Source organism: Ovis aries, chromosome 19 (genome assembly GCF_016772045.2).
Source record: "Ovis aries strain OAR_USU_Benz2616 breed Rambouillet chromosome 19, ARS-UI_Ramb_v3.0, whole genome shotgun sequence".
Classification (NCBI taxonomy): Eukaryota; Metazoa; Chordata; class Mammalia; order Artiodactyla; family Bovidae; genus Ovis; species Ovis aries.
In genome coordinates, this window is record NC_056072.1 from 11,775,888 (window position 1) to 11,803,191 (window position 27,304).

The 27,304-nt window shown below is 49.4% G+C and overlaps 2 protein-coding genes and 1 long non-coding RNA gene across 6 annotated transcripts in view; 2 read left to right on the forward strand and 1 right to left on the reverse strand.

The window, feature by feature from the left end:
- The first annotated feature begins 402 nt into the window (after window positions 1-402).
- SLC22A14 (solute carrier family 22 member 14) lies at window positions 403-12,449 on the forward strand. Its single transcript, XM_027958019.3, has 10 exons — window positions 403-915; window positions 1,623-1,726; window positions 1,934-2,088; window positions 3,154-3,322; window positions 6,584-6,704; window positions 6,979-7,076; window positions 7,314-7,528; window positions 9,173-9,326; window positions 9,958-10,161; window positions 12,106-12,449. The coding sequence occupies exons 1-10, from the start codon at window positions 403-405 to the stop codon at window positions 12,290-12,292; spliced, it is 1,920 nt and encodes a 639-aa protein (XP_027813820.1). The 3' UTR covers window positions 12,293-12,449.
- LOC121817289 (uncharacterized) lies at window positions 8,397-22,720 on the reverse strand. The gene is made up of 2 exons (XR_006057134.2): window positions 22,476-22,720; window positions 8,397-12,239 (listed from the first exon to the last, which is right to left on the reverse strand). It is a non-coding gene; the product is annotated as an uncharacterized LOC121817289 (long non-coding RNA).
- A 113-nt stretch (window positions 22,721-22,833) lies between these two features.
- XYLB (xylulokinase) overlaps window positions 22,834-27,304 on the forward strand; it is a 44,613-nt gene continuing 40,142 nt past the window's right edge. For 2 of the 4 annotated variants that reach the window (XM_027958020.3, XM_042236498.2), the window contains exons 1-2: window positions 22,834-22,945; window positions 24,140-24,222. In XM_027958020.3, the coding sequence (XP_027813821.1) occupies window positions 22,889-22,945; window positions 24,140-24,222 (140 nt within the window). In that variant the 5' untranslated portion in view covers window positions 22,834-22,888. Of the gene's footprint in view, window positions 22,946-23,301; window positions 23,417-24,139; window positions 24,223-27,304 lie in introns of those variants that run through there. The other 2 variants (XM_060402085.1, XM_042236500.2) reach the window with 2 other exon arrangements.

The window sequence follows — 27,304 nt, forward strand, 5'->3', positions numbered from 1 at the left end:
AAATTTTTTTAAGCAATGATCCCCGGAGACCTCTCCTATCTTTTGCAAGACTGGTGGTGCCTCAGCTTGTGTGTGTGTGTGTGTGTGTGTGTGTAAACAAAGTTTTCTACTGTGGGGAAGTTTCAGGGGAGCGCCTCAGGACTTAGCCATTCATGATAACAGAGCATTTTCTAACACATTAAAAAATCTTAAGTGCTTTACATGTTAGCAACGGGTAGGACAATGGGGACAAATTAAGAAATTTCCAAAACAGAGGAGGGAACTACAAAGGCCATCGAGGTTGGGATCCAAACTGTTTTCAAGCCAGAGAGGCCACTTTCTGGCCAGTGGCTCCCACACTGGCCTCTGATGTTCTGAAAAGTGGTGTCAGAGAAGACTGAGCTGCATCCTTTCTTTGCAGAGATGGCAAAGGAAAACAGCCTCAAGATAGAGTTCAAATCTCATCCTCATCCCAGAAACCTCCACCAACACGGCGGAGCAGAAAGCCCCCGTTCCTGTTCTCTGGATATACTATTACAGAGATTGAGGGCCATAGATGCCCAGGATGATAAATTCGCCAACATCATGGATGTGGTGGGGGAGTTTGGCACATTCCAGCGGAGGCTAGTGGCCCTCAACTTCATTCCCACCTTCTTGGCCTCCTTTTTCATGTTTGCTGATATCTTCTTGTTCACACCCCAAAAGCCCTATTGCAACACCAGCTGGATCCTGGCAGTGGGCAGCAACCTGACAGAGGCTGAGCAGATGAATCTGACCCTGCCCCGTGCACCCAATGGCAGTTTCCTGACTTGCCTCATGTACATGCCTGTGGAATGGAATCTGGATTCTATCATCCAATTTGGCCTCAATCACACAGACTCATGTCAAAATGGGTGGATCTATCCTGAGGCCAAGAGGCGGTCACTGATAAATGAGGTATGCCTTGTCCCAAGTTGTCGGAAGCTACCCCAGGTCCCCAGAGATGTGCCTTCACCCTCACTGAACAGTGGGGGGGGGGGGGGAAACTGAGACCCACGAAGGTGAAGCATTTGGCCCAAGGTCACCCCACAGAGGCACGGCCAGGGCAGAAACAGGATTCCTTCTGCCCAGCCCTAGGCTTACCAATCAGCCAGGAAGCTAGAGTAGGCTGGGGAGTAGGGGCAGGTGGCCGTGTTTGTCATCTGTCCAGGAAACTGCTTCTGGAGTTGTGGCCCTGCCTTCTGAAATCACACAAGTTAGAGAATTGGGGAAACAACAGCTTTGATCTGGTACCTCTTAACAGTTTCTCAGCCTAAGCTGTTACCTGGCCCTTTCGCAGCACAGACCTGCCCAATCTGATTCTCTAGCCTGGAGCCTAGCATCTGTATTTGGGAGTCTTTGGCAATTCTGGCCTTCGCTCATACCTGTCCATCTATTCCCTTTCTTGGCCTGTGTCTCCAGTCTCTCTCTCCAGGCCTAATTCCTAGAGTCTGCTAGGTGTAAGTGGGATGCAGAGGTAACAGCTGAGGCCTGCTGCACACAAGTTACCTGCCATTGTCCCTGGCCCCTTTTGCCTAAAAGCCCACCCTGCGTAGAGGCTCCGTCTCTGGACCTAGAAGGCCCTGGGTGGAGGCCTGTGGCCAATCCCTGCATATAACCCCCAGTTTGACTTGGTGTGTGGCGAGGAAACAAACAAGGAAATCGTGCATACCATGTTCTTGTCTGGACTCTTGACGGGGGCTTTCCTCTTCGGGTTCATAACTGACAAGTAAGTCTTTTGGAGTTTCCTCTGGGCCCTGGGACATCCCTCCCTCTTCTTCGTGGCCATTCAGAGCCAATGAGTCTCAATTTAAGGGAGGCAAGGGTAGGGGCACTCCAGAGGCGGGTGGACGGCTCTGGATCTGGTCCTGAGTGCAGAGTGGGGCCACCCGCAGAGATCCGCGGTCTCGGCGCAAGCGCCCTCCCACGCCTACAGGTTGGGCCGCTACCCCACCATCCTGCTGTCGCTGCTGGAGCTGGTCATCTTCGGCTTCGGGACAGCCTTTGTCAGCAGCTTTAACCAGTATATATTCTTCCGCTTTTGTGCGTCCCAGGCCGTGGTGGGCTACGCCATCGGCAGCTCGGCTTTACGTGAGGCGGGGCGCTGGGGGCGCTGGGGGCGCTGGGGGCGCTGGGGGCGCTGGGGGCGCTGGGGGCGCTGGGGGCGCTGGGGGCGCTGGGGGCGCTGGGGGCGCTGGGGGCGCTGGGGGCGCTGGGGGCGGGGCGCTGGGAAGGGGGTGGGGCCGGCGCGCACCTGCTGGGAACCCACCAGACACTTAGGGTTGTGGCCCAACCTGGCAGCGAGTGGAGGCTTAGGGATGCCAGAAAATCTGTGTCCACATTGCCCTTGCACCATCATCCGCCTGGTACCCCGCACATCCCCATCCCCTTCACACTCCTTGCTTCACCTATGTGGCTTATGCCTATTCAGCTCTTAAGAAAGCCCAGGTAGCTAGTAAGCACATACTGACTCCTTTCATCCTGGCAGCTGTCTATTCAGCAGGGACTATTCTGCTATTCCTTTAGCTGAGGAAGATATCTGAACCTTGGGAAGTTAACCAACTTGCTCAGAGTCACACGGTAGTTAGTGAAAGAGCTGGGATTTCTGCCCGCCCCCGCCCAGCCTGTGATGCAAAACTCCCGCGCACCCATACGTTCCTTGCTGCCATGGCCTTGTGTGAAGCCTGCTGGGGAACTCTGCTCCTGCTTCTCACTGGGAAATTTCCAGAGTCCCAGCCAGAGGGAACTGGGTCCTCCATAGAGGCTGAGCTCTAAGTGGCCGAAGCACTGATGCCGTAAGAGCAAAGACAAGGACAGTGACGCCTCACGTGTGTCAGGCCACATGTGAAGTCCTGTGCCCAGGGCCAGGCCTTCTCAGTGACAGGGGTGTGGTCAGGCAGGAGATGTTCAGAGGGAACTGCCAGGTTGAGGACAAAGTGCAGGCTACCTCTGTGGTTGGGAGCTCAGGCGAGGGCCTGCAATGTGCCCTGGGGACACTGAGGCACTCTCTGTGGCTTTGAGGTGCTGTCTCTGGACCCAGATCCCAAGCAGGCAGGAGAACGCCAGTCCCTGAGCAGAGCTGGGGCGTCTCAGCAGGCTGGGTGCCAGGGCAGCCTTGTGAGCCCTGAGCTGATTCTGATTCTGTCCTCTGCATAGTCACTGAGTGGCTAATGGGCATGCACCGGGCCTATGCCTTCATCCTGGGACACTGCTTTTTCGCCATGGGAGTCGTTTTCCTGACAGGACTTGCCTACAGCCTTCCCCACTGGCGGCTGCTGTTTCTGCTGGGCGGAACACCTATATTCCCCCTCATCTGCTATATCTGGTGAGCAAACAAATACAGGACATGCACAAGGATGGGTCTGATGGGCTGGAGACTAGGAGGGTGGGGAGTCTGTGAAGGGTTGGAGTGCATGGGATTTTCCCTGGGAGAAAGTGTATGAGATGAGAGAGAGACAAGGGCAGAGCCTCTGGAACTCCAGCATTAATGCCATCAGAGGAGATCCTCAAAGAGATGTCAGAGAGGTGGTCAGAAAACCAGAAGAAAAAAATGTTGAGAGGCGAGAGTTTAAGGATTAGGGAATGGTCAGAGTTGAAGGCAAGAAAGGTGAGAAGCATCTGTTGGTCTTGGTGACCTTGAGATGGCTTCTGTGGAGCCAGAGGAGGTTGAGGAGTGAGGAGGCCCTGGAAAAACTAGGGTCATCCGGGTGGCAAAAGGAGAGGGCAGTAGAGAAGGCAGAGAGGCAGTAAACTGAAATCACCGTGTGAAGGGTTTGGCAGTTCTGGGTGAAGAAATGATCATCTTGCCACAGAATGTAAGGACAGACTCACTTTCTGCAACACTGTGCCTTTCATTAGGCTTGAGTAGTTGACTTGAAGACTGTGTCTTTCATGAGTAGATTAGCAACATGGAGAGGGGAAGAGATTCAGGACTCTCTCACTTCCACGAACAGGAAATTTCTAGCCTTTCGAGTTGGCAAAGGAAGATGGCCACTGGGCCGTGTTGTTTTTTTTTTTTTTTTTTTCAAATAATAAGTGCTGTCCTGAAGGTGGTAATACCTGTCCTTAGTAGGTGAGGTTATCAGACATTCTTACCAGCTTTAGGAATTCAGCTGAAATTTCAGGTTAAAAAGTTCCATGTTATATTCGATTCTTCCTTTTTCACTGATTTCATTTTTTCATTGCATTTCTCTTCTTTCTCAGCCTTGATGCTGAAAACTCAGCCGCTGTGCACCAATGCCAAATCAAATCTTAGAGACACAGTTTTGAGTGAAACAGAAAAGAATAAGCCTTATTGCCTTGCCAGACAAAAGGGGGGACAAGCTGGCTCCTGCCCCAGAAACTGTGTCCCAACCCGAGAGGATTCAATGAGGAGTTTTATAGTAATGGTTCAAGGGCGGAGTTGCTGATAAGATTAGGGTATGTGCAGGACCTATACTCCTCTAATCTGGTTTTGGGTAATATTAAAAAAAATATATATATATATATATATATACACACACACATATGTTTGTTTGTTTCATGTATTTGGCTGTGCCGAATCTGTTGCAGCACATGCCGTCTTTTTAGTTGTGGCATGTGGGATCCCTGACCAGGAGTCAAACCCAGCCCCCTGCATTGGGAGTACAGAGTCTTAGCCACAGGACCACCAAGGAAGTCCTCAAGCAATCTTTTGATGAGCTTCTCTGGTCCTTTTAATTGGGCCTTAGTCAGTCTTCTTTGGAATGAAGAATGCTGACAGCTTCCATTTATTGGGGGCTTTATAAAGAACTCAAAAGATATTGTTATGTGTATCCCTTGAGACTGAGCCAGGACCCTGCCCCAAACCTGCTCTGCTGTTTCTTGGCTGTTCCTTCCTTGTCTCTGCATCCCCTCCCTTCCCTGATTAGTCGACTGGAATTCAGGGACACTCATGGAGGTTGGAGTCTGTTCCTTACAAACAAGAAACGGGGGACACAGAAAGGTTTCCAACCCAGGATCCTCACAGGGTCCTCCTCAGTTTCAGCCTCTCCTATGCTGTCAGTGCCAACTATTCCACATCTGAGGACTGGGGTCTCCAGGGTCCTCTGAAGCCAGGAGCAAGGTTCTCTGACCTCTCACTACTCCAGCTGTGCGGCAGGGGCATTGCCTACCCATTCGGCCCACTTCTTCCACTTCTGGGCTTCATGAACTTACTAAATCTTTCTTCCTATCTCTCCTACTCCTTTTTTAAAAAGTTATTTATTATTAATTTATTTGACTGTGCCAGGTCTTAGTTGCAGCATGCGGGATCTTCCATTTTCCTTGTGGCATGCAAGCTCTTAGTTGCAGCATGTGGGATCAGGCTCAATCCCTGGGTCTAGAAGATCCCCCTGGAGAAGGAAATGGCAACCACTCTGGTATTCTTGCCTGGAGAATCCCATGTACAGAGGAGCCTGGTGGGCTACAGTCCATGGGCTCATAAGGATTTGGACACGACTGAGCAACTAATTCCCTTATAAGGGTTCAAACCCGAGCATTGGAGCATGAAACTTTAGCCACTGGACCACCAAGGAAGTCCCTCACTCCTCTTTTTTAGTAGGCATGTGGTCAGTCTCCCATCTTTTTGGAGACATCCCAGTTTAATGACTTGAAGACAGTTTTGTAGCCTTAGAATGGAGGAGGATAACAGAGTGACTGGTTGCTGGCCCCTTAAGGGGCTGGAGGGGAAACAGGAGCAGGGGCAGGTAGAGGGGATGAAGTTGTCTCTAGAGAACTGGAGGTGTGTGTACAGTGGCCAGCCACAGAGTCCAGGCTGGAGGCAGGAAGAGGGACAGTTACAAGAAATCAGCAGGCGCTGATGGCAAAGTTTTGTTGAGAGTGCCTTTCCAGGGGACTGAGGTTCATACCAGCTCCGCCTCTGTGAGTTTGGGCAAGCCACTAGGCCCTGAAGCTGAGAATCAAATAGGAATAGTCATACTAGATCTGGGTTTGGGCAGAGGATTAACAGACTGATAAAATAAGGACACTTAAGAAGTGCTTTAAATGTTAAGCTGTGTAGGTTCTTCAACTTGGAAGGATTAGGAAGAACTAGGGTTATTTTGAGGTCAAAGGCAATGGGAGATGTGACCAGGAGGAAGTGGGCCGGAGTAGAGACCTCCATTCACCCAGGCAGGGGCTGGGCCCTGTGGTCAAAACTCGGGTCCTGCCTCCCATACTCTGCAGGCTATTGGGAGATAGGAAACGGGAGAATCCCCAACTATGAGAACAAGGCTCTAACAGAGGATGTGGATGCAGAGGGAAGTGGCCTCAGTATGTCTGGGCAGGTGGGGACACCCCCTAAGATAGAAAATAGGTGTTAGAGGTGGCTGAGGGGGGCAGAAGCTGTGGTGCAGAAGCAGCCAGTGGCCGGGGTATCACTGAGCAGTGGTGGATACTGTGAATGACTTGGGCGGGGGAGGGGGGGCGGTGGGGATGGGAGTCCGAGGATGATGGTCACCTTCAAAGCCTCCAACATCTGAGTCACCTCATGCTGGAACAGAATGGCCACAGCTGAGGCTGGGATGGGGCCAACTTGGGTCTGTGGGGCCTCTTGGAGTGGTGGGTAAGAGGGAGATGGGCCATGCAGGATTCTCCCAGAGTCCCCAAGGTGGCTGATAATGAAAGGCAAGCTGGAGGAGGCCAAGCAAATGCTGTGCTATGCAGCTGGTGTGAACAAAAAGACCATTCCTTTAAGTCTGCTGGATAAGGTAAGAGACCTCTGGCCTGGAGCCGGGGCCTGGGCAGGGGGGCTACGTAGGGGCCTCTTCCCTCCTCATCCTTTCAGGTAGGACCTCGGCCCAGAGGATGTCCCCAGCCCACTGCTTGAGGAGAATAGTGACAGCAAAATGGAACCCTGACAGGGAAAAGCCAGAGGCCAGGCTGGTCCTGGGAGGCAGAGGGCAGGGGACCTCGTGAGTCCTGCTGGCGGGGAGCAAGCTGGGGTCTTGGCCCTGCCTGTGGCCGGTCCTGCTTGTCCTGTAGTTGCAACTGCCTGGAAAGAAGGTGGCTTCGGCCTCTATCTTGGACTTCTATAGCAACAAGGACCTCCGCAAGTTGACCTTGGTGATGTGCAGCGTATGGTGAGTACCCAGAGCTGGTGGCGGGGACTGCAAACGGGCTTGCAGTTCAGGGATCCAGGGAGAGAATAGATGTTGGGGGGCCGGTGGGGGAGCAAGGCCTGAGAACCCAGATCTCTATGTTTGCTCCTGTCCCCCATCGCCACCCTGCCACGCTCTCCTCTGCCTGTCTTTATTCCTGGCCCTGGCCTTCCGTGTGTCTTTCTCGGAGTGTCTCTCTCTTCCGGTAATGAATTCCAGGTTTGCTGTTGGTTGCAACTATTACATGCTGAGCCTCAAGATAAAGGAATTGGGTGTGGACACCTACCTCACACAACTGATTCCTGGCATAATGGAGGTGCCCGCCCGGCTCTGCTGCATCTTTCTCATCGAGCAGTTGAAGAGGAGACGAACACTGATTGTGGCTTTGTTCCAAGGAGCCATCATGTGCTTCCTTAGCCTTACGCTCCCATCAGGTACAGCCTCCACAGCGCCCCTTTCCGCCTCCCTGATGGTACCCCCCAACCTTCCAGCTTCCTCGAATCCCTACCTCGTGCCTCCTGCCCCTGTCCAGCCAACACAACGCCCTGAGAGTCAGCCTCTTGCATCCATAGCCTGCCAGCCCTACAGTGGCCCTAGCACTTCCTGAGAAGGGAACCGTTCTCTAGAATGGGTGAAGAGGGGCCTCCCAGGACAGGGCACTGGAAGGTCCCAGGGCCCTGGGAGGGGAAGAGGTGCTGTTCAGAGGAATCGTCCTTGGGCAGGAGAGCGGGCAGCCTTCTTCCCCTCGAGTCCTGCCCACGTCAATAATTAAATGCGAACAGAGGCAGTAGAAGTGGTCTTCAACTGCTACCCCAGCCCTGTGTCATCTGTAGCCTCACCAGGAAAAACTCAACTGCGCATTGAAGATTGAGCATAACACTGGGCCAAGCTCTCAGGAACAATTCTTGCATGGAGGCCACTCATTCCCAGGGGAGCCCCATGCCCTGCACCCTATCAATTCAGAACCAGGGAAGGAAACGGGAGGGCAGACTCTCAATATTTTCAAGATTGTGAAGAGTCCTAGAACAGTGCATATGCCCCAGGTCACAAGGCTGGAAGAATGTGGCAGGGCTGAGGATGTGGACATTAAGATGTCAGCATTCATTCCCCTGATCAGAATGGCTACCACAGCCCCCTCAGCCTCTGGGGCCAGGGTCGGGGAGGCTGTGTCCAGGATCTGCCTCATGGAGTTCCCTCACTCTCCTTGGGGGATGCAGTTTTGTCTGTCTTGACCTGGACCCTTTCTCTCCCTCTTCTGCTGTTGGCAGTGTTGACTGGCTAAAACAAAACAGAAGAAACAAAGCCAGGATTCAGCTTTATTGTTCAGTGGTTTTTTTAAAATGTGGGTCTATAGTGAGCTAAGCAGAACTGTCTGAAACTAGACAAACTAGGAGGAAAATCCCCAGTAAATAAACCTAGGTCTCCAATTTCATCCCCCAGCCAAGTGAAGCCAGACCCGGAGTTGGGCACGGGGAGGAGGCCTAGGGCAGGGTCCCACAGGGGCTAGTAGTGGGGGAGCTGGAACTCCTGGCTCCAGGTCAGTGAGCCAGGGGTTCAGCTCCCCTAGACCTGAAGAATGGGGTTTCCCAAAATCATTTCTGCCTCTTCCAGTGTATAATCTGGCTCCCCAGAGTTGGGCATCCTGGAATGTCTAGCCATTCAGGCCCCAGGGACTAAATGCCCCCTTGCCCCTCTCTACCTGGCAGAGAATGAAGGAGAAGTAGGGAGAGCCCTGAGCAGGCAGCCAGGCACACAAGGGGCCGGCCTGGGGCTGAACGGATGCTCCAGAAGGAGCAGGCGGTGGGGCAGGGGAAGCTGGATCTCGGTGAACATGTGGAAGATCACAGAGAGCCTGGAGGCAGGGATGCAGGAGCTGAGTCCACACAGTAGATGATGGCCCACATGGGTCCCACTCTACTGACCAACTCTGCCTGCTGAAGCGCTTATTCCCTCTAGCAGACTGGCCCTTCTCTGAGTCTGCTGGCCAACTGACCAGGTGGTAGGGGTGGACTGTCCCGATGCCTTCTGAGGGGGATTGAGGGAGGGCCAGTGGGTAGGCCTCCCCAGCCTGCCCCGAGGGAAGAATGGCCACAGACTCAGGTGGCTGCATCGTCTGGCCACAGAGTTGAAATCCCTTGTGGTCTTGATAACCTTGCTTGGAGAGTTCAACCTGGCCGCCTCCATCACCATATTCTACATCTACGCTTCTGAACTCCTCCCCACTGTCCTCAGGTAGGGGGCCTGGTGGGTGCTGGTGGGGGCGGGGTATGCTCGGGGGTGGGCAATGATAGAATGAATAATAGCAGCTGAGATTGGGCCTTCACCTGCTGACAGGCACCCTGCTCAGCAATTTACATGGGTTACTCCATTTAACTCTCACCCAAAATATCCCCCTAACACCATCATCAGCCCTAATTCAGACCTGAAATCAGAGTGGTAAGGGCACTGGGTCAAGGTCAGACAAAGCAAATGGCAAAAGTGGGATTTGGACCTAGGCTGTCTGACTCCAGTCCCTGACTTGCACTAACTGCCTAAACTGTGTCTGGGCCACTCTCCAGGGGAACCCTGGAAGGGGTTCAGGCCCTTCTCCAGAGGAACCCTTGATGATGGCTGTAGTATCCCCCTCCCCACCCACCCTCGCACACCCACACTATGGTGTATGAGCCTTATAATTCTCCCACTCCGTGCTTCATAAAAAATTACTACCTACCTGGCAATAACAAGGAACTAAATTCTCCAAGGTTGCACAGTGAGTTGGACAGGGTAGAGATAAGGGTGTGGGATTTGGGGAAGCTGCTTTTCCCACCCAATCCAGTCGCTGGGCCCAAAAAGCCTCCAAATGAACTCTCACCTCCCCTTCCAGGGCGACAGGTCTGGGCCTAGTGTCTCTGGCCTGGGCAGCTGGAGGCATCTCTTCTTTGACGCTCGTCAGCCAGAACGTTGCCATCCTACCCATCGTTCTTTGCTGCCTCTCGGCCTCCGTGGCTTTGTTCTCCTGCTCTAGTTTGCCAGAAACCCACGATCAGCCTCTGCCTGATAGCCTGGAGCACATTACCCCACATACAAGGTGGGTGTGCGTGGCTTCCGGGCTCTGGCCAGAACAGGGCCTGGTTTTCAAGCCTTTGGCCATGAGAACATGTCAGACACTATCCATCCCCGCCCCACTGCCAGAAGGCCTATGAGACAAAGGCTACTCTGTACTCACAGCAGACTCCCTTGCTCTCCTGGATGCTGCTGCCTGCCTTGGTCCAGCCCAGCCTCTGCCAGCTCCCATCCTGTCTGGCTCTCCTGATCCAGCGTGGGCCAGACCTTCTTCTTTCCTCATCCCCTGATGCCTGTCTACACTGGAGTGATGCCCGTGGCGATGTTCTGGGCTTCCTCCCCTCCCAGGGCACAGAGGACTGGCTTGGAATCAGCTCTCTGAGTACTTCTCCATTCCTTTCTGAACTCCCAGTTCCTCAAAAAGGACCCAGTCTTTTATTATGATTTTTTTTTTTTGACCATACCACCGCACAGCATGGATGATCTTAGTTCGCTGACCAGGCACTGAGCCCGCGCACCCTGCAGTGGAAGCGTGGACTCTTAACCAGTGGACAGCCAGGGAAGTCACCAAAGGGACCCAGTCTCGGTTCATGACTCTGGCCTTTTGGCCCCAGTAGCCCAGGACCCCGCTTGGGAAATAGGCTCCACCCAACTGCTTTATGGGCTCTCTGGTGTCTGGTCTCCTAAGTGACCCTGGAGAAGGCTTGTCAGGATTGGTAGAAACACTCCTTCTAGGACTTAGGCCAGCAGAGCCACAACTCGCTCCCTGGGCCTGAGCAACAGGGAGGGGCAGAGGCTGCCTGCTGTCTCCCAGTGCCCTCTGCTCATAGCACAGGGCCTCTGCTGCTGCTTCCTCAGTCCTCCTCCCCACCATCAGCCTACTTCCCTTGTCTCCCTTTTCAAACTCTCATTGACAGCCCCTGAGCTAGGCATGGTACCAGAGCTGGGCTGTCAGAGGTAAGAGGTTCCCAGGCTTGAGCAAGGGAGACAGATATGCAAACAGTTTTCACCAATGGACTCTGACACAGGAATATACAGGACCTATAGGAACCCCAGGAGGGAGGAGCTTTAGTTTAGGGATTTGGGGCAGGCTTCCCAGAAAAAGGATATTTGAGTAGGGCTTTGAAGGATGAATAGGTGTTTGGTCCGTTGTAGAGAGGGGGAGTGGCATGCAGCAGAGGGACAGCATGGTAACTTAAAAGCACAGGCTCCGGAGCCAGACAGCCTGGAGCTCTATCCCTGCTCACCCTTCCCAGCATGTGCACAGGGAGGTTACCTACTACCTCCGAGATTCGTATTTGCAACATGGGATCACAGCGTGATAACAGCAAAGGCTAACGTGTATGGAGCATTTCCCATGTGTCAAGGCCTGTCCTCGTTGCGTGCCCTTCCACCTTTGTCCTAACAGTCACCACATGCACTAGTGACAAGGGCACTATCCCTCGTTTTACAGATGAGGAAACTGAGGCATGGAGTGGTAGAGACATAGAACCTAGCCTTCCTCTCTCACAGGAATTGGGAAGGTTACCCCCAAATAAAGTGGTTGGGAATTGCCTGCCATTCCAGTAGTTAGCACTCTGTGATCTCACTGCCAAGGACCTGGGCTTCCATCCCTGGTCGGGGAACTAAAATCCTGCAAGCCGTGTGGTGAGGCCAAAAACCAAAATTAAATAAACAATAGAGTGGTTGGCACAGTGGCACAAGGCAAGTGCCCAGTAAATGCCAGTGATGAAGATGGTAAACAGCATCCCAAAGATGCAGAAGAGCGAAGGGTCTGACCAGGGTTGGGAGATGCAACAGGCCTGATTCTGGAGGCGAGGACCCCTCCTAGGCTCACACAGAAGCTTGGCTGGGGACCCACCAAGGCATGGGAAAGTTCCGCCTCTCAGGAATGCAGAGCCAGGCCTGGCCTGTTTTCTCAGCTCCTAAAAGGATGCAGCTCAGACTTTTTCTCCAATGGTTTCTTCAGGAGCATAAGCGAGGAACTCTCGAATGAGGACGTGTTGAGTGACGATGTGACGGAGGAAGCGGCCAAGAACACCATTCTCAACGCCAGGTTGACAAGCATAGGCCACGATGGCCTCTCCAGCCCGTCTTTGCACTCTGAAGAAGAAAAAGAGGCAAGGAGGAGGACTGAGCACCAGGCCCCCGCATGACCTCGGGTGGGAGCTGAGCGGCTGGATATGGGGCTGTGAATTCTAGGCCTATTCCAACTTGGGGGGGCAGGGTCAGTCCTACTCCAAGGCCGGCCCTCCCACCTCTCAGGGAACTAGCATATGATTCATTCCAATAAAGGTACCATGTTTCACTTGAGATGACTAGGTCAAAATTCACTGTGTCCAGAGGACCCAGGGGCCCAAGCCTGGAGGAGAGTGGTCCTTGATGTCTCCGCTGGCCTCTGGGGACAGCGAGGAGTCATCTGGTTGGGGTGTGCGGGTGAGTCGTGTCTGTGAGGGCCAGGACTGGGAAAGGGCAGCACTCGCCTCCATGCTGCCCACCTCCTTTAGCTCAGGTGTCCACTAGTGTGGGTGGTCTTCCTGCTTCGAGTGCAGGCTGGGGACAGATTCCACAGGCACGCCCCTGTGTGCTCACCTGTCAAGGGAGGGGTGGAATGTAAAGGAATAATGAGAAAGTCTCCTGGCACAAGGCTTTCTCACACCATCTTTCCTTTGCTTTTCCCAAATAAGCACCCCTTGGGGATTACCTATCTCACTCTCATCCTGTGGAGAGGGGAGGGCTGTGTCTTCCCTGATGATTCCATCCCGACTGACCTCTGACCTCCAACACCCTTAGGATAATGCTCAAACCCCAGCTCACAGTCCTGGCTGCCCTGGAGGTGAGTCTGCCTTCCCAGTCAATGTAGGGGCTCCTCCAGGCAGGGCCCAGGATTCCTTAGCCACTGGTCAGACCTAGAAACGTTTGGGTCAAGCCCTGGACTCCACTCTCTCTCTCTTCCCTGGGAGAGTTTATTTGGATGATCATTATCAATTTGCAGGGAGGTGCTAACTCCCCAGGGATTCTGTGGGAAGGAAGGAAAGAGTGTTTTCATGGAACCTCAGGGTCTCCTGGGCAGGGGCTGGATTGCAGGGGAGCAGGGCACCCAAACTTCAGGACAGTAAGAAGCTGGTGTCTAGGACTCCATCTTAAAATACCATTTTTTAAAACAAAATTGAAGTATGGTTGATTTATGTACAATGTGGTGCTAATTTCTGCTGTAGAGCAAAGTAACTCAGTTATACACATATACGCATTCTTTTTTTTTTTTTTTAATGTTTTTCTCCATTATGGTTTATCCCAGGATGTTGGATGTAGCTTCCTGTGCTATACACTAGGACCTAGTTGTTTATCCATTCTAAATGTACAAAGATATCATTTTCTGATTTCTCTGTTCTTTACCCAGTTTCCCAGGATTGCCTCCAAAGAGGGGTTTGAAAGGCCCAGGAAAAAGGATCTCGCGAAATTTCTGCTTACAGGACAACAGGCTATTTGAAAGGCCTTCCTTGCTCCTTCTGGGAGAGGCCTGTCTGTGAGCTGTGATGGCCCACACATTAGCTCTGTTTAAATGCCTCATCTCACATTACTTTGGTGGAAGGATTCAGCCAGTGCTGCAGGGAACAGGAGGAAGACATGGGTCTGGACAGAGAAAACTGATGGGGCAGGGTCGAAAGAGCTGGCGGCCACAGATGTGACTGGCAGAAGATCTAGAACACCCCTACCTCACATAAATATTCCTTAGGTGGCCAGGATTCGTCAGTCACTTGCAGATAGGACCCAGTTTGCTTATCTGTTGTTGCTGTTGTTTAGTTGTTAAGTAGTGTCTGGCTCTTTTGTGACCCCATGGACTGTAGCCCAGCAGGCTCCTCTGTGTGTTAAGATTTCCCAGGCAAGAATACTGCAGTGCATTGCCATTTCCTTCTCCAGGGAATCTTCCCGACCCAGGGATCAAACCCGTGTCTCCCTCATTGCAGGCAGATTCTTTACCTCTGAACCATTAGGGAAGGCCACTTGCTTATCTAATCAATGGCTAATATTACCTAGAGTTTGGCATTGTATATTTTAACAGGCCATAGGCTAGCCACTAGCCAGATGAGGCTGTTGAGGGCTTGAAATGTGGGAGCTGAGATGTAGGCACGCCCATAGGCCGAGGTCAGGCTGTGTCTTTATCCTGAGGGCAGTGAGGAGCTTCTGCCGGCTTTGAGGCAGTGGACGCAGAGTCAGTTTTTCCTTCCACAAGGGTTACCTGCTGGCTCTAGGGTGATACATCCATACAGTAGAATGTTTTCTGGCCCAAAAAAGAAATGAAGTACTTATATGCACTACTGTTACTCAGCAAAGGGCTCCTGTGTCTGCAGTGTAGAAGGCCAAACTCTGACACTGGATGTTAGCAGCAAAGTCATGGTTTATTGCAGAGTGCCAAGAAAGGGAGCAGGGGACACATTTCCGATCCATTCCAACTTCGAGTTGGAGGTGTTTTTAAAAGGGAAGAACAAGGAAGCTGAGATTAGTCATTGGCCTGTATCATTTCCCTGATATTTTAAAAATCATAGTTTCAAGGAGTCATGAGCTTTCCAGTTTCCAGTTCTCTGATCTAGACGGTCCATGGCTCAGGGGCCTGTGAGCTCATCTTGCCCTGGAGATGTAACTTGAGTTTACATTAGATATCTACAACAGCAATTTTAGTACACAGATGCTGTTTCCATGTTATCAACAGTAGCTGTCTTAGTCATCAGATACCTCTAGTTGATTAGGGTTCAGTGAGCACAGGATCAAGGTCAGAGGGGACAAGAAAAGGAATAATGGTTTCGATAGAGAGGTTAATCATAAACCAGGTAAGGAAACTTTGTTTCAGGAGGCTCAGCTTCACTGCAATGTGAATGAGCCTTGAAAAGTATGCAGAGTATAGTAAACCAGTCACAAGAGGCCACAGAGGTTGTATGATTCTATTTAATTTAAATGTCCTAAATAGGCAAAGTAGATTAGTGGTTGCCAGTGTTTGGGGAGAATGGGAACGAATGAACAAGGGGATTTCTTTGGGGGCTTATGAAAGTGTCCTAAAATTGGTTGTGGCAATGGTTGCACAATTCTGTGAACACACTCAAAACCATTGATCGAGTACTCTAAATAGATTGTGTGGTATGTGACTTATATATCAATGAGGATGTTAAAAAAGAGAGATTAGCAGAAGGCAGAGTAATGAAGGAGCAGAGAGCAGGGTGCTGACCTGACCGCAGTAGAGTTGTGCAGCATTTCTGGAGGGGAGTTTGGTATGATGCACAAATATTGATGTTCTGACTCTGTCTACCCTTTGACTCAGGAATCCTCCCCTGACTTACCCAAAGGAGGAGATACGAAGATAGGTGTACACAAGGAGGTTCATTGCGGCTTTCTTACATTAAAAATATACAATTTGGGGAAAATACAATTTGAGGGGATTTCCTTGGTGATCTGGAGGCTAAGATTCCATGCTCCCAAGGGAGGGGGCCCAGGTTTGATCCCTGGTTAGGAAACTAGGTCCCCCCTGCTGCAATGAAGAATAAAGACCCTGTGTGCTGCAGCTAAGACCTGGCACAGCCAAATAAATAAATTTTTTTATTTCAATTTTTTTGGCAGGGGGGTGGGGGCGTGAAGCTTATGGGATCTTAGTTCCCCAACCAAAGACTGAACCCATGTCCCGATCAGTGGAAGAGTGGAATTCTAACCACTGGACTGCCAGGGAAGTCCCAATCTTCTTTAAAACAAACTTTAAGTCATTACTAAGAGATGCTACTGTTCAGATTATATAGTTAATACAGTTTATTAAAGCTCTATATTTGCAGGCATGAAAAGCTGTCCATGACATATTGTTTAGACAAGTGGGCAGTTTAACAGGGACTTCAGCAGTTATGTAAAATTCAGGCATTTCTTTACACATAGAGGGAAGTTCATCAAAAGGCTGTGTATCTTTCAGAGCCCCTGATTTATGGAGTGTATTAGTTTTCTCAGGCTGCTGAAAAAAGTACCACAAAGTGGGTGGTTTAAAGATGGAGATTTACTTTTTCACAGTTCTAGAGGCTACAATCCCAAAATTAAGATTATGGTGGGGTACTTTGGTCACCTGATGCGAAGAACTGACTCATTTGAAAAGACCCTGATGCTGGGAATGATTGAAGGTAGGAGAAGAAGGGGACAACAGAGGATGAGATGGTTGGATGGCATCACCGACAATGGACATGAGTTTGCGTAAGCTCCGGGAGTTGGTGATGGACAGGGAAGCCTTTGGTGTACTACAGTCCATGGGGTCGCAAAGAGTCAGACGTGACTGAGCAGCTGAACTGAACTGAGTGTTCTCTTTGGAGAATCTGGGAAAGAACCTTTCTGTGCCTCTTCTAGCTTTGGGTAGTTGCCAGCAGTCCTTGAGTGTGTATCTGTGTGTGTGTCTAAATTTCTCTTTTCCTATGGGGATACCAGTCACTGGACGAGGACCCACCCAGTACAAAGTCATTTAAATTTGATTACAACTGCAAAGACCTTATATCCAAATAAGGTCACATTCACAGGTACTGGGAATTAGAACTTGAATGAACATTTGGGGAATACACAACTCTGCTCACTATGTATGCTGTGCTGTGCTTAGTCGCTCCGTCATGTCCAAGTCTTTGCCACCCCATGGACTGTAGCCCGCCAGGCCCCTCTGTCCACTGGGATTCTCCAGGCAAGAATACTGGAGTGGGTTGTCATGCCCCTCCTCCAGGGGGCCTTTCCAACCCAGGGATCGAACCCAGGTCTCCCTCATTGAAGGCAGATTCTTTACCATCTGAACCACCAGAGAAGCCCAAGAATACTGAAGTGGGTAGCCGATCCCTTCTCCAGGGGAACTTCCCCACCCAGGGATTGAACCAGGGTCTCCTGCATTCATTGCAGGGCGGATTCTTTACCATTTGAGCTACCATGGAAGCCCCTCTGCTCACTATATGATGTTCGTTCATTTCTTTTCACTCTTTAAACAATTTTTAAATTTATCTTTGGCTGTGCTGGGTCTTTGTTGCTACTTGGGCTTTCTCTAGTTGTAGCAACCTGGAGCTACTCTAGTTGCAGCGAGCGAGCTTCTCCTGGCGGAGTTTTCTCTTGTTGCGGAGCACAGGTTAGACAGCGGGCGGGCTTTCGTAGCTGCAATACGTGGTCTCATGGGCTCTGGAATGCTGGCTCAGTAGTTGTGGTGCACGGGCTTAGTTGCTCTTTTCACTCCTTAATGAAAGCATTCAAGAATATGCATTTATCTTTTGAGTAGGTGTATCCCCAAAGTTCTTGAAAGGATGTTTTCCTTTTCCTTGGTTCTAAACAGTGTGTTGTATTTTGAGTTCCTCTTTGACTCAGGAATTATTTAAGAGAATAAGTTAAAAGTACTAAGCAGCCTGAGATCCACCCTGTTACTGCTATTTTGTTTGCTTGTTTTCTTTTTCTTTATTCTTTTAGTCTAAAAGTTAAAAGCTCAACAATACAGAGTAAATTCAAATGCAGAAGTCACTCCCTAACCACCAGTTTCTAAATCTCACTCCAACAGATAATTGTTAATATCTTGGAGAGGCTTCCCTAATGGAAAGTGGCTAAGACTTTGTGCTCCCAATGCAGGGGGCCCAGTTTGATCCCTGGCCAGGGAACTAGATCCCACATGCCACAAATAAAAGTTTGCATGCCACAACTAAGACCCAGAAGAGCCGAATAAATATTTAAGTCTGTCTTTGACAGAAAAGAAACTCATTGAAAAAACCCAAAACTTAAAGTATATATTTCCAGACCTTCCTTTCATGTATACAAAACTACAGGGTTTAATTATCTGCTTTAAACACTACTGGAATAGGAGAAATTGAGATTCCAAGGGATAAAATCAGTAAAACCAGGAAAATGCAAGAGAAGAACACCAACGTTTAGTTTTCCTAAATCAAATTAGCTTCTGAGGTGAATACAAACACAGAAAGAGCAGGAGCTTTTCTCCTCAGGGCTCTTTAGAATCTGATGGAACATCAAAGTCCATCAAACTTTTCTCCAGATGTAAACACAAAATCAGCTTTATTTATTGATTTGCTGCTGCTGCTGCCAAGTCACTTCAATTGTGTCCGACTCTGTGCGACCCCAGAGACGGCAGCCCGCCGGGCTCCCCCGTCCCTGGGATTCTCCAGACAAGAACACTGGAGTGGGATGCCATGTCCTTCTCCAATGCATGAAAGTGAAAAGTGAAAGTGAAGTTGCTCAGTCGTGTCCAACTCTTAGCGATCCCATGGACTGCAGCCTACCAGGCTCCTCTGTCCATGGGATTTTCTAGGCATGAGTACTGGAGTGGGGTGCCATTGATTTAAATTTATTTTAACTGGAGGCTAATTACTTTACAATATTGTGGTGGTTTTTGCCATACATTGACATGAATCGGCTCTGGGTGTACATGTGTTCCCCATCCTGAACCCCCCCTCCTGCCTCCCTCCCCATCCCATCCCTCAGGGTCTCATCCCAGTGCACCAGCCCTGAGCACCCTGTCTCATGCATTGGACCTGGACTGGCAATCTATTTCACATATGATAATTCATGTTTCAATGCTATTCTCTCAAATCATCCCACCCTCACCTTCTCCCACAGAGTCCAAAAGTCTGTTGTTTACATTTGTGTCTCTTTTGCTGTCTTGCATATAGGGTCATAGTTACCATCTTTCTAAATTCCATATATATGTATTAATATACTGTTTTGGTGTTTTTCTTTTGACTTACTTCACTCTATATAATGGGCTCCAGTTTCATCCACCTCATTAGAACTGATTCAAATGCATTCTTTTTAATAGCTGAGATCAGCTTTAAAAAAAATCTGAATCTCAGCTGCTTGAGTTACTTATTTAACTAGAGGCAGGACCCACCCCTCACCCTCAGACTTGGATAAACAAATCTGTATGACGTTTGCCCTGCTAAGGGCTATAGTTCAAAACATTTCTTTTCACTCATAATAGTGTCCCACTGATCTTACAAAAATCTTGTACTACCTTTGAGATAGAACAGAAAGAAGAATTATTTAATTTCTGACATATCTCAAGATGAAATCTATAAGATTTCAGACAGGTATAATAAATTATTGAATGTGAAAGTCACTCAGTCGTGTCCAACTCTTTGCGACCTCATGGACTGTAGCATGCTAGGCTCCTCTGCCCATGGAATTCTCCAGGCCAGAATACTGGAGTGGAGCTGTTCCCTTCTCCAGGGTATCTTCCCAACCCAGGGGTCAAACCCAGGTCTCTCACATTGCAGGCAGATTCTTTATCATCTGAGCCACCAGGGAAGCCCTAAATTAGTGAATCTGAATTATAATTGATTTTTTTTAAACTTTCATTTTTTGGCCACATCATGCGACTTGCAGGATCTTAGTTCCCCAACCCAGGGCCATGGCAGTGAAAAGTGCCAAGTCCTAACCATTGGATCACCAGGGAAGTGCCTGAATTTTCTATTACATTTCCCAATTTCTGATTACTTTTGATTCAGTGATTTTATCTTTGTGTTAAAAGTGGAAGGGATATATATACTATATATCAAACTTTTTATATATATATATATATATATATATATATATAAAGCTACCAGTATACTCCTAACTTTTCACTCTTAAAACTACTTATTTAAAAGGATGTATATATGCCTGAATGGTTTCAGTAGCATCAGTACTAATGAACACAGCTTTAGGTAGGTTAGATAAAAACAATTAGTCTGCTATTATTACACAAACAGAATAAAATATATTGGAGTTTAAAAACAGTGCATTTTTATCCAGAAAGCATATTTCTTCAGAGTTTTTCTCAAAGAGGTTAACTTTGAGAAAAATTCATGTTGCGGCTGCAGACTTTAAAGAATGAAGAGATAGTTCAGGGATGTTTCATTGGTGAACAGAGTATAGAAACTGAATTTATGTTTGTCTCCCTTTTCCTATTTTACAATGAGTTCTCATTTTTATATCTACTAAATGAAATGTTTTTCTTTTTCTGAAGAGCTTACATCTAGTGCTTACCCTCAGATTAGTTTTCACTGACTTGTGTGTCAAGATGTAATATATTCAGTTAGCAAACACCTAGACTGAAAGAAAACTTGATTCAGTCAAAGACATTGCTCAGTTCAGTCACTCAGTCATGTCCGACTCTTTGTGACCCCATGGACTGCAGCACACCAGGCTTCCCTGTCCATCACCAACTCCCGGAGCTTGCTCAAACTCATGTCCATTGAGTCGATGATGCCATCCAACCATCTCATCCTCTGTTGTACCCTTCTCCTCTTGCCTTTTATCTTTCCCAGCATCAGGGTTTTTTCCAATGAGTTCTTCGCATGAGGTGGCCAAAGCATTGGAGTTTCAGCTTCAGCATCAGTCCTTCCAATGAATATTCAGGACTGATCTCCTTTAGAATAGACTGGTTGGATCTCCTTGCAGTCCAAGGGACTCTGAAGAGTCTTTTCCAACCCCACAATTCAAAAGCATCAATTCTTTGGCGCTCAGCTTTCTTTATAGTCCAGCTCTCACATCCATATATGACTACCAGAAAAACCAGTAGCTTTGACAAGACGAACCTTTGTTGGCAAAGTAATGTCTCTGCTTTTTAATATGCTGTCTAGGTTGGTCATAGACCTTGCTAGGAGAAGAAAATGTAGGCTAATATCTTTGTAGAAAATGTCAGAAAGTAGCTTTGTGGCTTGAAGGTGGGGAAACACTTCTTAAACAAAATCAATATGGAGAAAAACTGACAGATTTTATTACATTCAAATTAAATTTTTCCAGTCCATGAAGGGCAAGATGGACAAAGTTAGCAGATAAATGACATATTGAGAGAAGATATTTGCAATACCTAAGACCAATTGGGAACTTACATCTTGAAATATAAGAAACTCCTGCAAATCCTTAAAAAAAGACAAAAATTCCCAATTTGAAAAATGGGCAAAGGGAATAAGCAGGGGATTCACTGAATGTCAGGAAATCCTAAATGGCTGGTGAGTGTATATGAAGAGAAGCTCAAAATCATCAATAATGAGAGAAATGCAAATTAAAGCAATAATGAGAAACCACTCCTCACCTATTACACTGCCAAAATCAAAAAGGATATAAATGCCAGGTAATATATACAGGATGGAGAAGTTCAGGTACCCTTGGGCATTCCAGGTGGGAGTGTAGACCAGTATAGCGATTCTCAGAAGTAATCCAGTACTCTGATCACACGAGTTACGCACACATAGTATAAACCCTACTCTTGGATATTACCCACCCCCCAAAAAAAAAATTCCCCCCAGAGGTCCACAGAACCATGGATGAGGAGGTTTCAACCTGTGCTACTTGCAATAGTGGGGAACTGGAGTCCACCCTAGTGTCCCTCAGGGGCAGCTTGAGCAGCAAAACCTGGGGTCAGTACACTAATGAACACGAAAGAACTGTTACAAGCAACCAAGCAGATGAGGGGTTCCCACACACTGTACACTTCATGGCATCCTTCAGAATCTGAGTTTTGTCACCTGCTTCTTGGCCAAAAGAAGAGATTAATGGTTCTGTTTAGTAAGGATCAATAGTTAGACCCAAATGGCTTCATATATACCTGTGTCCTAACAACTTAAAAGCTCTTTAAAGAAATTAGTGCACATAGAGAGAGAAAATGATTTCATTTCCTTCTTAAACAAGCATAATTACTCACTAAGGGGATGTGTGTGCCTGTTGGGTGTTGCACAACTCTTGAAAGATTAGGATCAGACTGAAAACCGCTGCCCTTATTTTTGCACTTTAATTTTCCCTGCAGTACTTGTTTATCACCATGACTGCTTAATCACCGCGATTTGCTGATCACTATGACACAGGTTTGCAAAGATATGCCTTATCCTAGAAAAGAATCTAGCAAATCCAGTGTAAGAACCGTTGACTGCCCAGCAGTCAACAGTCAACCACTCACCAGTGCCCTTAGAGACTGACAAAGGTTGAGATGAGCATGCCCGTCTTTCCCTCCAAAAGTAAAACTACCTCACTGCACCCCTGTGGGTTCCCTGCACCTTCCCAGAGCACCTGGGCGCTGCCCGTCTTTCCCTCCAAAAGTAAAACTACCTCACTGCACCCCTGTGGGTTCCCTGCACCTTCCCAGAGCACCTGGGCGCACAGTTTGGGAACCAGAGAATACATATAACTATGAGTGAACTGTAAAAACAGTGCTGGATTTTAAAAAGGACTTCAAAACTAATGCCTAGGGATTTCCTGGTGGTCCAGGGATTGGGGCTCTTCGCTTTCACTGCCGACAGCGCAGATTCAGTCCCTGGGTCCATTGTCCTGTGCCCCCTAACGCCGCACCATGAGTGGACAGGGCTCCAGTACCTGAGAGAGACGAACTCGGAGGTCCCAGGCTCCGGGCTCTCAGAGAGACAGGTGGGAACAAGCCGGCCTAAGGATGAATCCTCTGGTCCAGGCGTCCTCCAAAGGAAGGCAGGCCGCGATAAGGCCGGGTCTGCGCAGGGAGCACATTTGGATGGAGGCGGGCGAGGTGGGGTTGGAGGGAGCGAGCTGCTGGTCGCCCAGGTGCGAAAAGCACCTGATGCCGAGCAGCGGCGCGTCCCCACTTCGCTCGCCCGCAGGTGGCGCCAGAGCGCAAGGCGGCGGGGGCCCCGGGTCCGGGAGTTCTGCCGGGCGGGGCGAGGGGCGGGCCCGGCGTGTCTGCGCGTTGGAGCGCGGCGACAGTCCGGCCGCGGGAAGGACTGACGGAACGGCGCGCCGCCGGATCCTCCGCGGCCATGGCCGAGCGCGCCGCTCGCCGCTGCTGCCTGGGCTGGGACTTCAGCACGCAGCAGGTATCGGCGCGGGCCCCGGGGCGGGCTGGCGGGGACCCCGGCGCCCGGAACCCTGGGCCGCGCTGCGAGCGCTTCTCTCTCGGGCTTCCCCGGGGACCCGGCACCTCCGCCAGGCCTGTACCCCGGCTCTCCCAGAAAGGGGGCCCTCCACCCCCACCCCTTCAAGGGATCCGCGGGCACGCGGCGGGGAGATGCCCGGGAACCTCAAAGGCTCGCACGCCGTCTTGAGCACAGGTTGCCAGGGACCCGAAGGAACTCAGCTGCTTTAAACAGAGGGCCAGACAGACGGGGAGACACGCAGGCGGAGCCAGTGACCGGGAACCAGATCACCGCTTGAACCTTTTTTTTTTTTTAAGTGAAACGGGCACGATGCACACCTGAACTTTGTTCCGCCTGTGACAGCCCTTGGATGGCACCAGCGTGACCAGGTCAACGTGCCCGACTGTGGTGCTCCCTGAGTCAGGCACGCAGGCAAGGAGAGTCAAGATTTGCTTTCCAGTTTGGGGTATCAAGGGGCTCCTTCTCCTTAACTTAGGACATGGTCGCAGTTAAAGACAAACCCCTCTCCACAGATGGGTCAGGGGAGCAAGGCTGTGGTCTATCCCTGACCAGAAACTCCTGGGGGGGACCTTGGATAAGTCAGGTTGTCTTGCTAGGCCTGTTTCTGCATCTGTCCAGTAAAGGAGTTGTACCCTGGAGTTTGGAATCTGCTCCGTTGGGACATGTATCTCTGGTCCTTGATCATGGCCTTTGGGAACAAACCGGGGACCTTGCCTGGTCTCTTAGAGCCCTGCAGGCGTGGACACCCCAGAGACATCTCCAAACCCTGCCTCCCATTCCTTCTCCTCTGGGACTTCCTCAGACCTTCTTGCCTGCCATAGGAACCAGCTCATCCATGAACATCTACTTCTAGAGGATTTTGGCTTTGGCTGTTTGGGAGGGCAGAAATTCCCGGAATGTTTCGGGGTGTTTCTGTTTAGCCCCTCCACTTCTTCATTTTACTAAGTCTTCGGATATGTCGTCAGATGAGGCCTCTTACCCGGATAATTGCCACGATGCACCGCAGCCTCAAGGAGGTCTCCAGGCTGAACCACTTCTAGAGGGCTGGGCTTCACCTGGTGATGTTCATATCCCCGGACCAGTGTAGAAGCTGAGGAAAAGTCTATCCATTATTTTTACTGTTTTACCTTCCAGGTAAAAGTTGTTGCTGTTGATGCAGAGCTGAGTGTCTTCTATGAGGACAGTGTGCAGTTTGACAGAGACCTTGTAGAGTTTGGGTATGTACCTAGGGTGCCTGTGTGTGTGTGGGGGGGTGGTTTTGGGGTCCACCCTAAACCCTTTTTTGGGGCCCCACTGCATGGCCTTTGTGGGATGGTTGTTCCCTGACCAGGGATCGAACCTGTGCTCCTTGCAGTGCAAGCATGGAGTCCTAACCACTGGGCTGCCAAGGAATTCCAGCTTTTTACATTTATAAACCACACTATTCTGGTTTCCTCAGATTGCGAGGAGGGCGACCTTGACATATCACTCAACATCTTTATTTTGTGCCTGGAATGCACTCTCCTGCATTCTTTCTGAATTCTGCACGTGGCTTCATATAGGTAGTAGGTATCAGTAGAGACTCACTTTGTACCAAGCACTGTGCTGCATGCTGGGATTTGATGGTGAAGCAGAGAGTCATGGTTCTTGCTCTCTCAGTTCTTCACATTTAGTGGGGAAGATTGATATCAGGCAAAGACTGATTGGTTAACAAAAAACACAAAAGAATGTTTTTTTAATAAACTCAGAAAAGGCCTCTGACGGAAAGGATCTCACTTCTTTAAGTACTTATTGTAAAGAAATATGATCTAGATTTGGAAGAGTAGGTTAGAGAATGTTTCTAAGGAGGTAGTGCTTAAGCCAGGATCTGAATGAGTGGGGTTAGCCAGGTGATAGATGGTAGAGAGCTTTCCAGGCAGAAAGAATAGCATGTGCAAAGGCCCTGTGGCAAGGAACACTGCTCATTCATGGAACTGAAGAAGGCTGAGTGGCTAGGGAGCAGAGAGGATGGGGTGGGCCATATAAGCCATGGAATGGAGTCTGTCTTTATCTTAAAAGCTATGGTTGCCCACTGTAGGGCTGTAGGGATTGGGGGAGGGGACAGTGTGAGATGGTTGTTTTTGTTTTTTAAAAAGATCTCTCTGGGTGCAGTGGGAAAGCAGATAGGATGTGGCCAAAGTACATGTTGGGAAACCACTGAGGAGGTTTTCCAAAGATTATCTGGATGAGAAATGATATTGATTGGATGAGAGAGAGCTGGGTGGTAAAATTGGCAGGTCTTGGTACAGAATTTATTATGAGATATGAGAGTGAGGCTTCTGGCTGGCCTCCGGGGTGGATAGTAGACTGTGAAAGAGAATTGGTTTCTGGGAAAAAGATCATGATTTTAGATTTTTGTATTAGTTTGGTAGGACTTCCAGACAAAATCCCACAGACTGAGTGGTTTAAACAAGACTTTTTGAAAGATTAAGTAACACTGTGGCTGCGTTGAGTCTCTGTGGCTGCGAGAAGGCTTTCTCTCGTTGCGGGGAGTGGGGGTTGCTCTCTAGTTTGAGTGTGTGGCTTCTCGTTGGGCTGACTTCTCTTGTGGGGCACCGGCGCTAGAGGCCAGGCCCAGTAGTTGGGATACATGGCCTTAGTTGCCCCGAGGCGTGTGGAATTTTCCTGGACCAAGGGTTGAACCTGTGTCCGCTGCATTGGCACTGGATTCTTAATGACTGGACCACGAGGGCAATCCAAACAAGACACATTTATGTTCTTACTCTTTTGGAGTCTGGAAGTCCAAGTTCAAAGTGCTGGCAGGGTTGGTTTCCTCTGAGATCTTTCTCACTGCTTTCCAGATGGCTGCCTTCTTTGCTGCCTCTCACGTGGCCATCCTTCTGTGTGAGTGCACGCCTGGCATCTCCTGGTTATTTATGCCCTTATCTTTTATAAGGACATCAACCATACTGGATTAGGGCCCACCCTGATGACTTCTTCGTAACTTAATTATCTCTTTAAAGGTACTATCTCCAAACACAGTCACATTGTAAGGTACTGGGGCTTAGGACACGGTGAGCCTTGAAGGACACAATTCAGTTCATAACTGTTGTGGATCTGTAGATTTTGAGGTGGCTTGGAGTGGTCCTGGTGGAAGTGTCCCTCCGTGTCTATTTCAGATAGCACTTATTCCTTGAAGCCTTCCCTTCTGGCCTCTCCATCTCACTGCCCATCACCTTCTGTTGCCATCTGTTTCTTCCCCAGCTGATGCGTCTCCTTTGAGCTGAGGTTGGAGGCTATCTTGCTTTCATATTTTATATTACTACAGGCCACCCCTCTTAGAGTTTTGGTAGTTTGTATCTTTCAAGGAATTGGTCTATTTCATCTAGCCTATCAGATTTGTGGCCATAGAATTGTTCCTAATATTCCTCTATTGTCTTCCGATGTCTGTGAGATCAGTAGTGAAGACCCTTCTCTCATTTCTGATGTTGGTAATTTACGTCTTCTCTCTTTTTTTTTCCTTGATTAGCTTGACTAGAGGTTTATCAGTTGACCTTTCCATAGGATCAGCTTTTGGTTTCTTTGATTTTTCTCTTTTCATTTTTGTTGACTCATGCTCTGCTGCTGCTGCTAAGTCACTTCAGTCGTGTCCGACTCTGTGCGACCCCATAGACGGCAGCCCACCAGGCTCCCCTGTCCCTGGGATTCTCCAGGCAAGAACACTGGAGTGGGTTGCCATTTCCTTCTCCAGTGCATGAAAGTGAAAAGTGAAAGTGAAGTCGCTCAGTCGTGTCCGACTCTTTCCGACCCCATGGACTGCAACCCACCAGGCTCCTCTGTCCATGGGATTTTCCAGGCAAGAGCACTGGAGTGGGGTGCCATCACCTTCTCCGACTTGTGGTCTAATTTTTATTAAATTTATTATTTCTTCTCTTCTGCATGGATTATTGTCGCCATATTTGAGTTTTTGTTTTTTATGTCATTGACTATCTCAGTCTCTTTCTGTTGCTTCTTGATTTTGAGTCATCGTTTAAAAGGCCTCCTCACTCCAAAATTAGGAAGTGGACTTGGAAGGGCTTCTCATCCAACCCCAAACTTTCCCAACCCTTTTATGCCCACTGCTCCAAGTGACAGCATTGCAGGGTGAACACCTTATATTTAGAAGGCTTGTTTTTGCTGGTGCTTTCGGAGAATTGCCACCTCTGAGCCACACTGGGCAATTTCCGTGCCTTCTCTCTCCATCTTGCCCATCATCTTCCCTGTTCAATCTAGAGTTACCCCACGAGGCTGGGGGCGGGGTGCTTCTCCTTCTGCAGGAGGGATCCCGGATCTGCCATTGCC

What these genes read in the sequence shown, in the direction of transcription:
- SLC22A14 (XM_027958019.3), top strand. Translation starts at nt 403, where the DNA reads ATGGCAAAGGAAAACAGCCTCAAGATAGAGTTCAAATCTCATCCTCAT. An exon ending in GGCGGTCACTGATAAATGAG is followed by an intron (nt 916 to 1,622) that starts GTATGCCTTGTC and finishes TATAACCCCCAG; the next exon opens with TTTGACTTGGTGTGTGGCGA. An exon ending in TTCGGGTTCATAACTGACAA is followed by an intron (nt 1,727 to 1,933) that starts GTAAGTCTTTTG and finishes CCACGCCTACAG; the next exon opens with GTTGGGCCGCTACCCCACCA.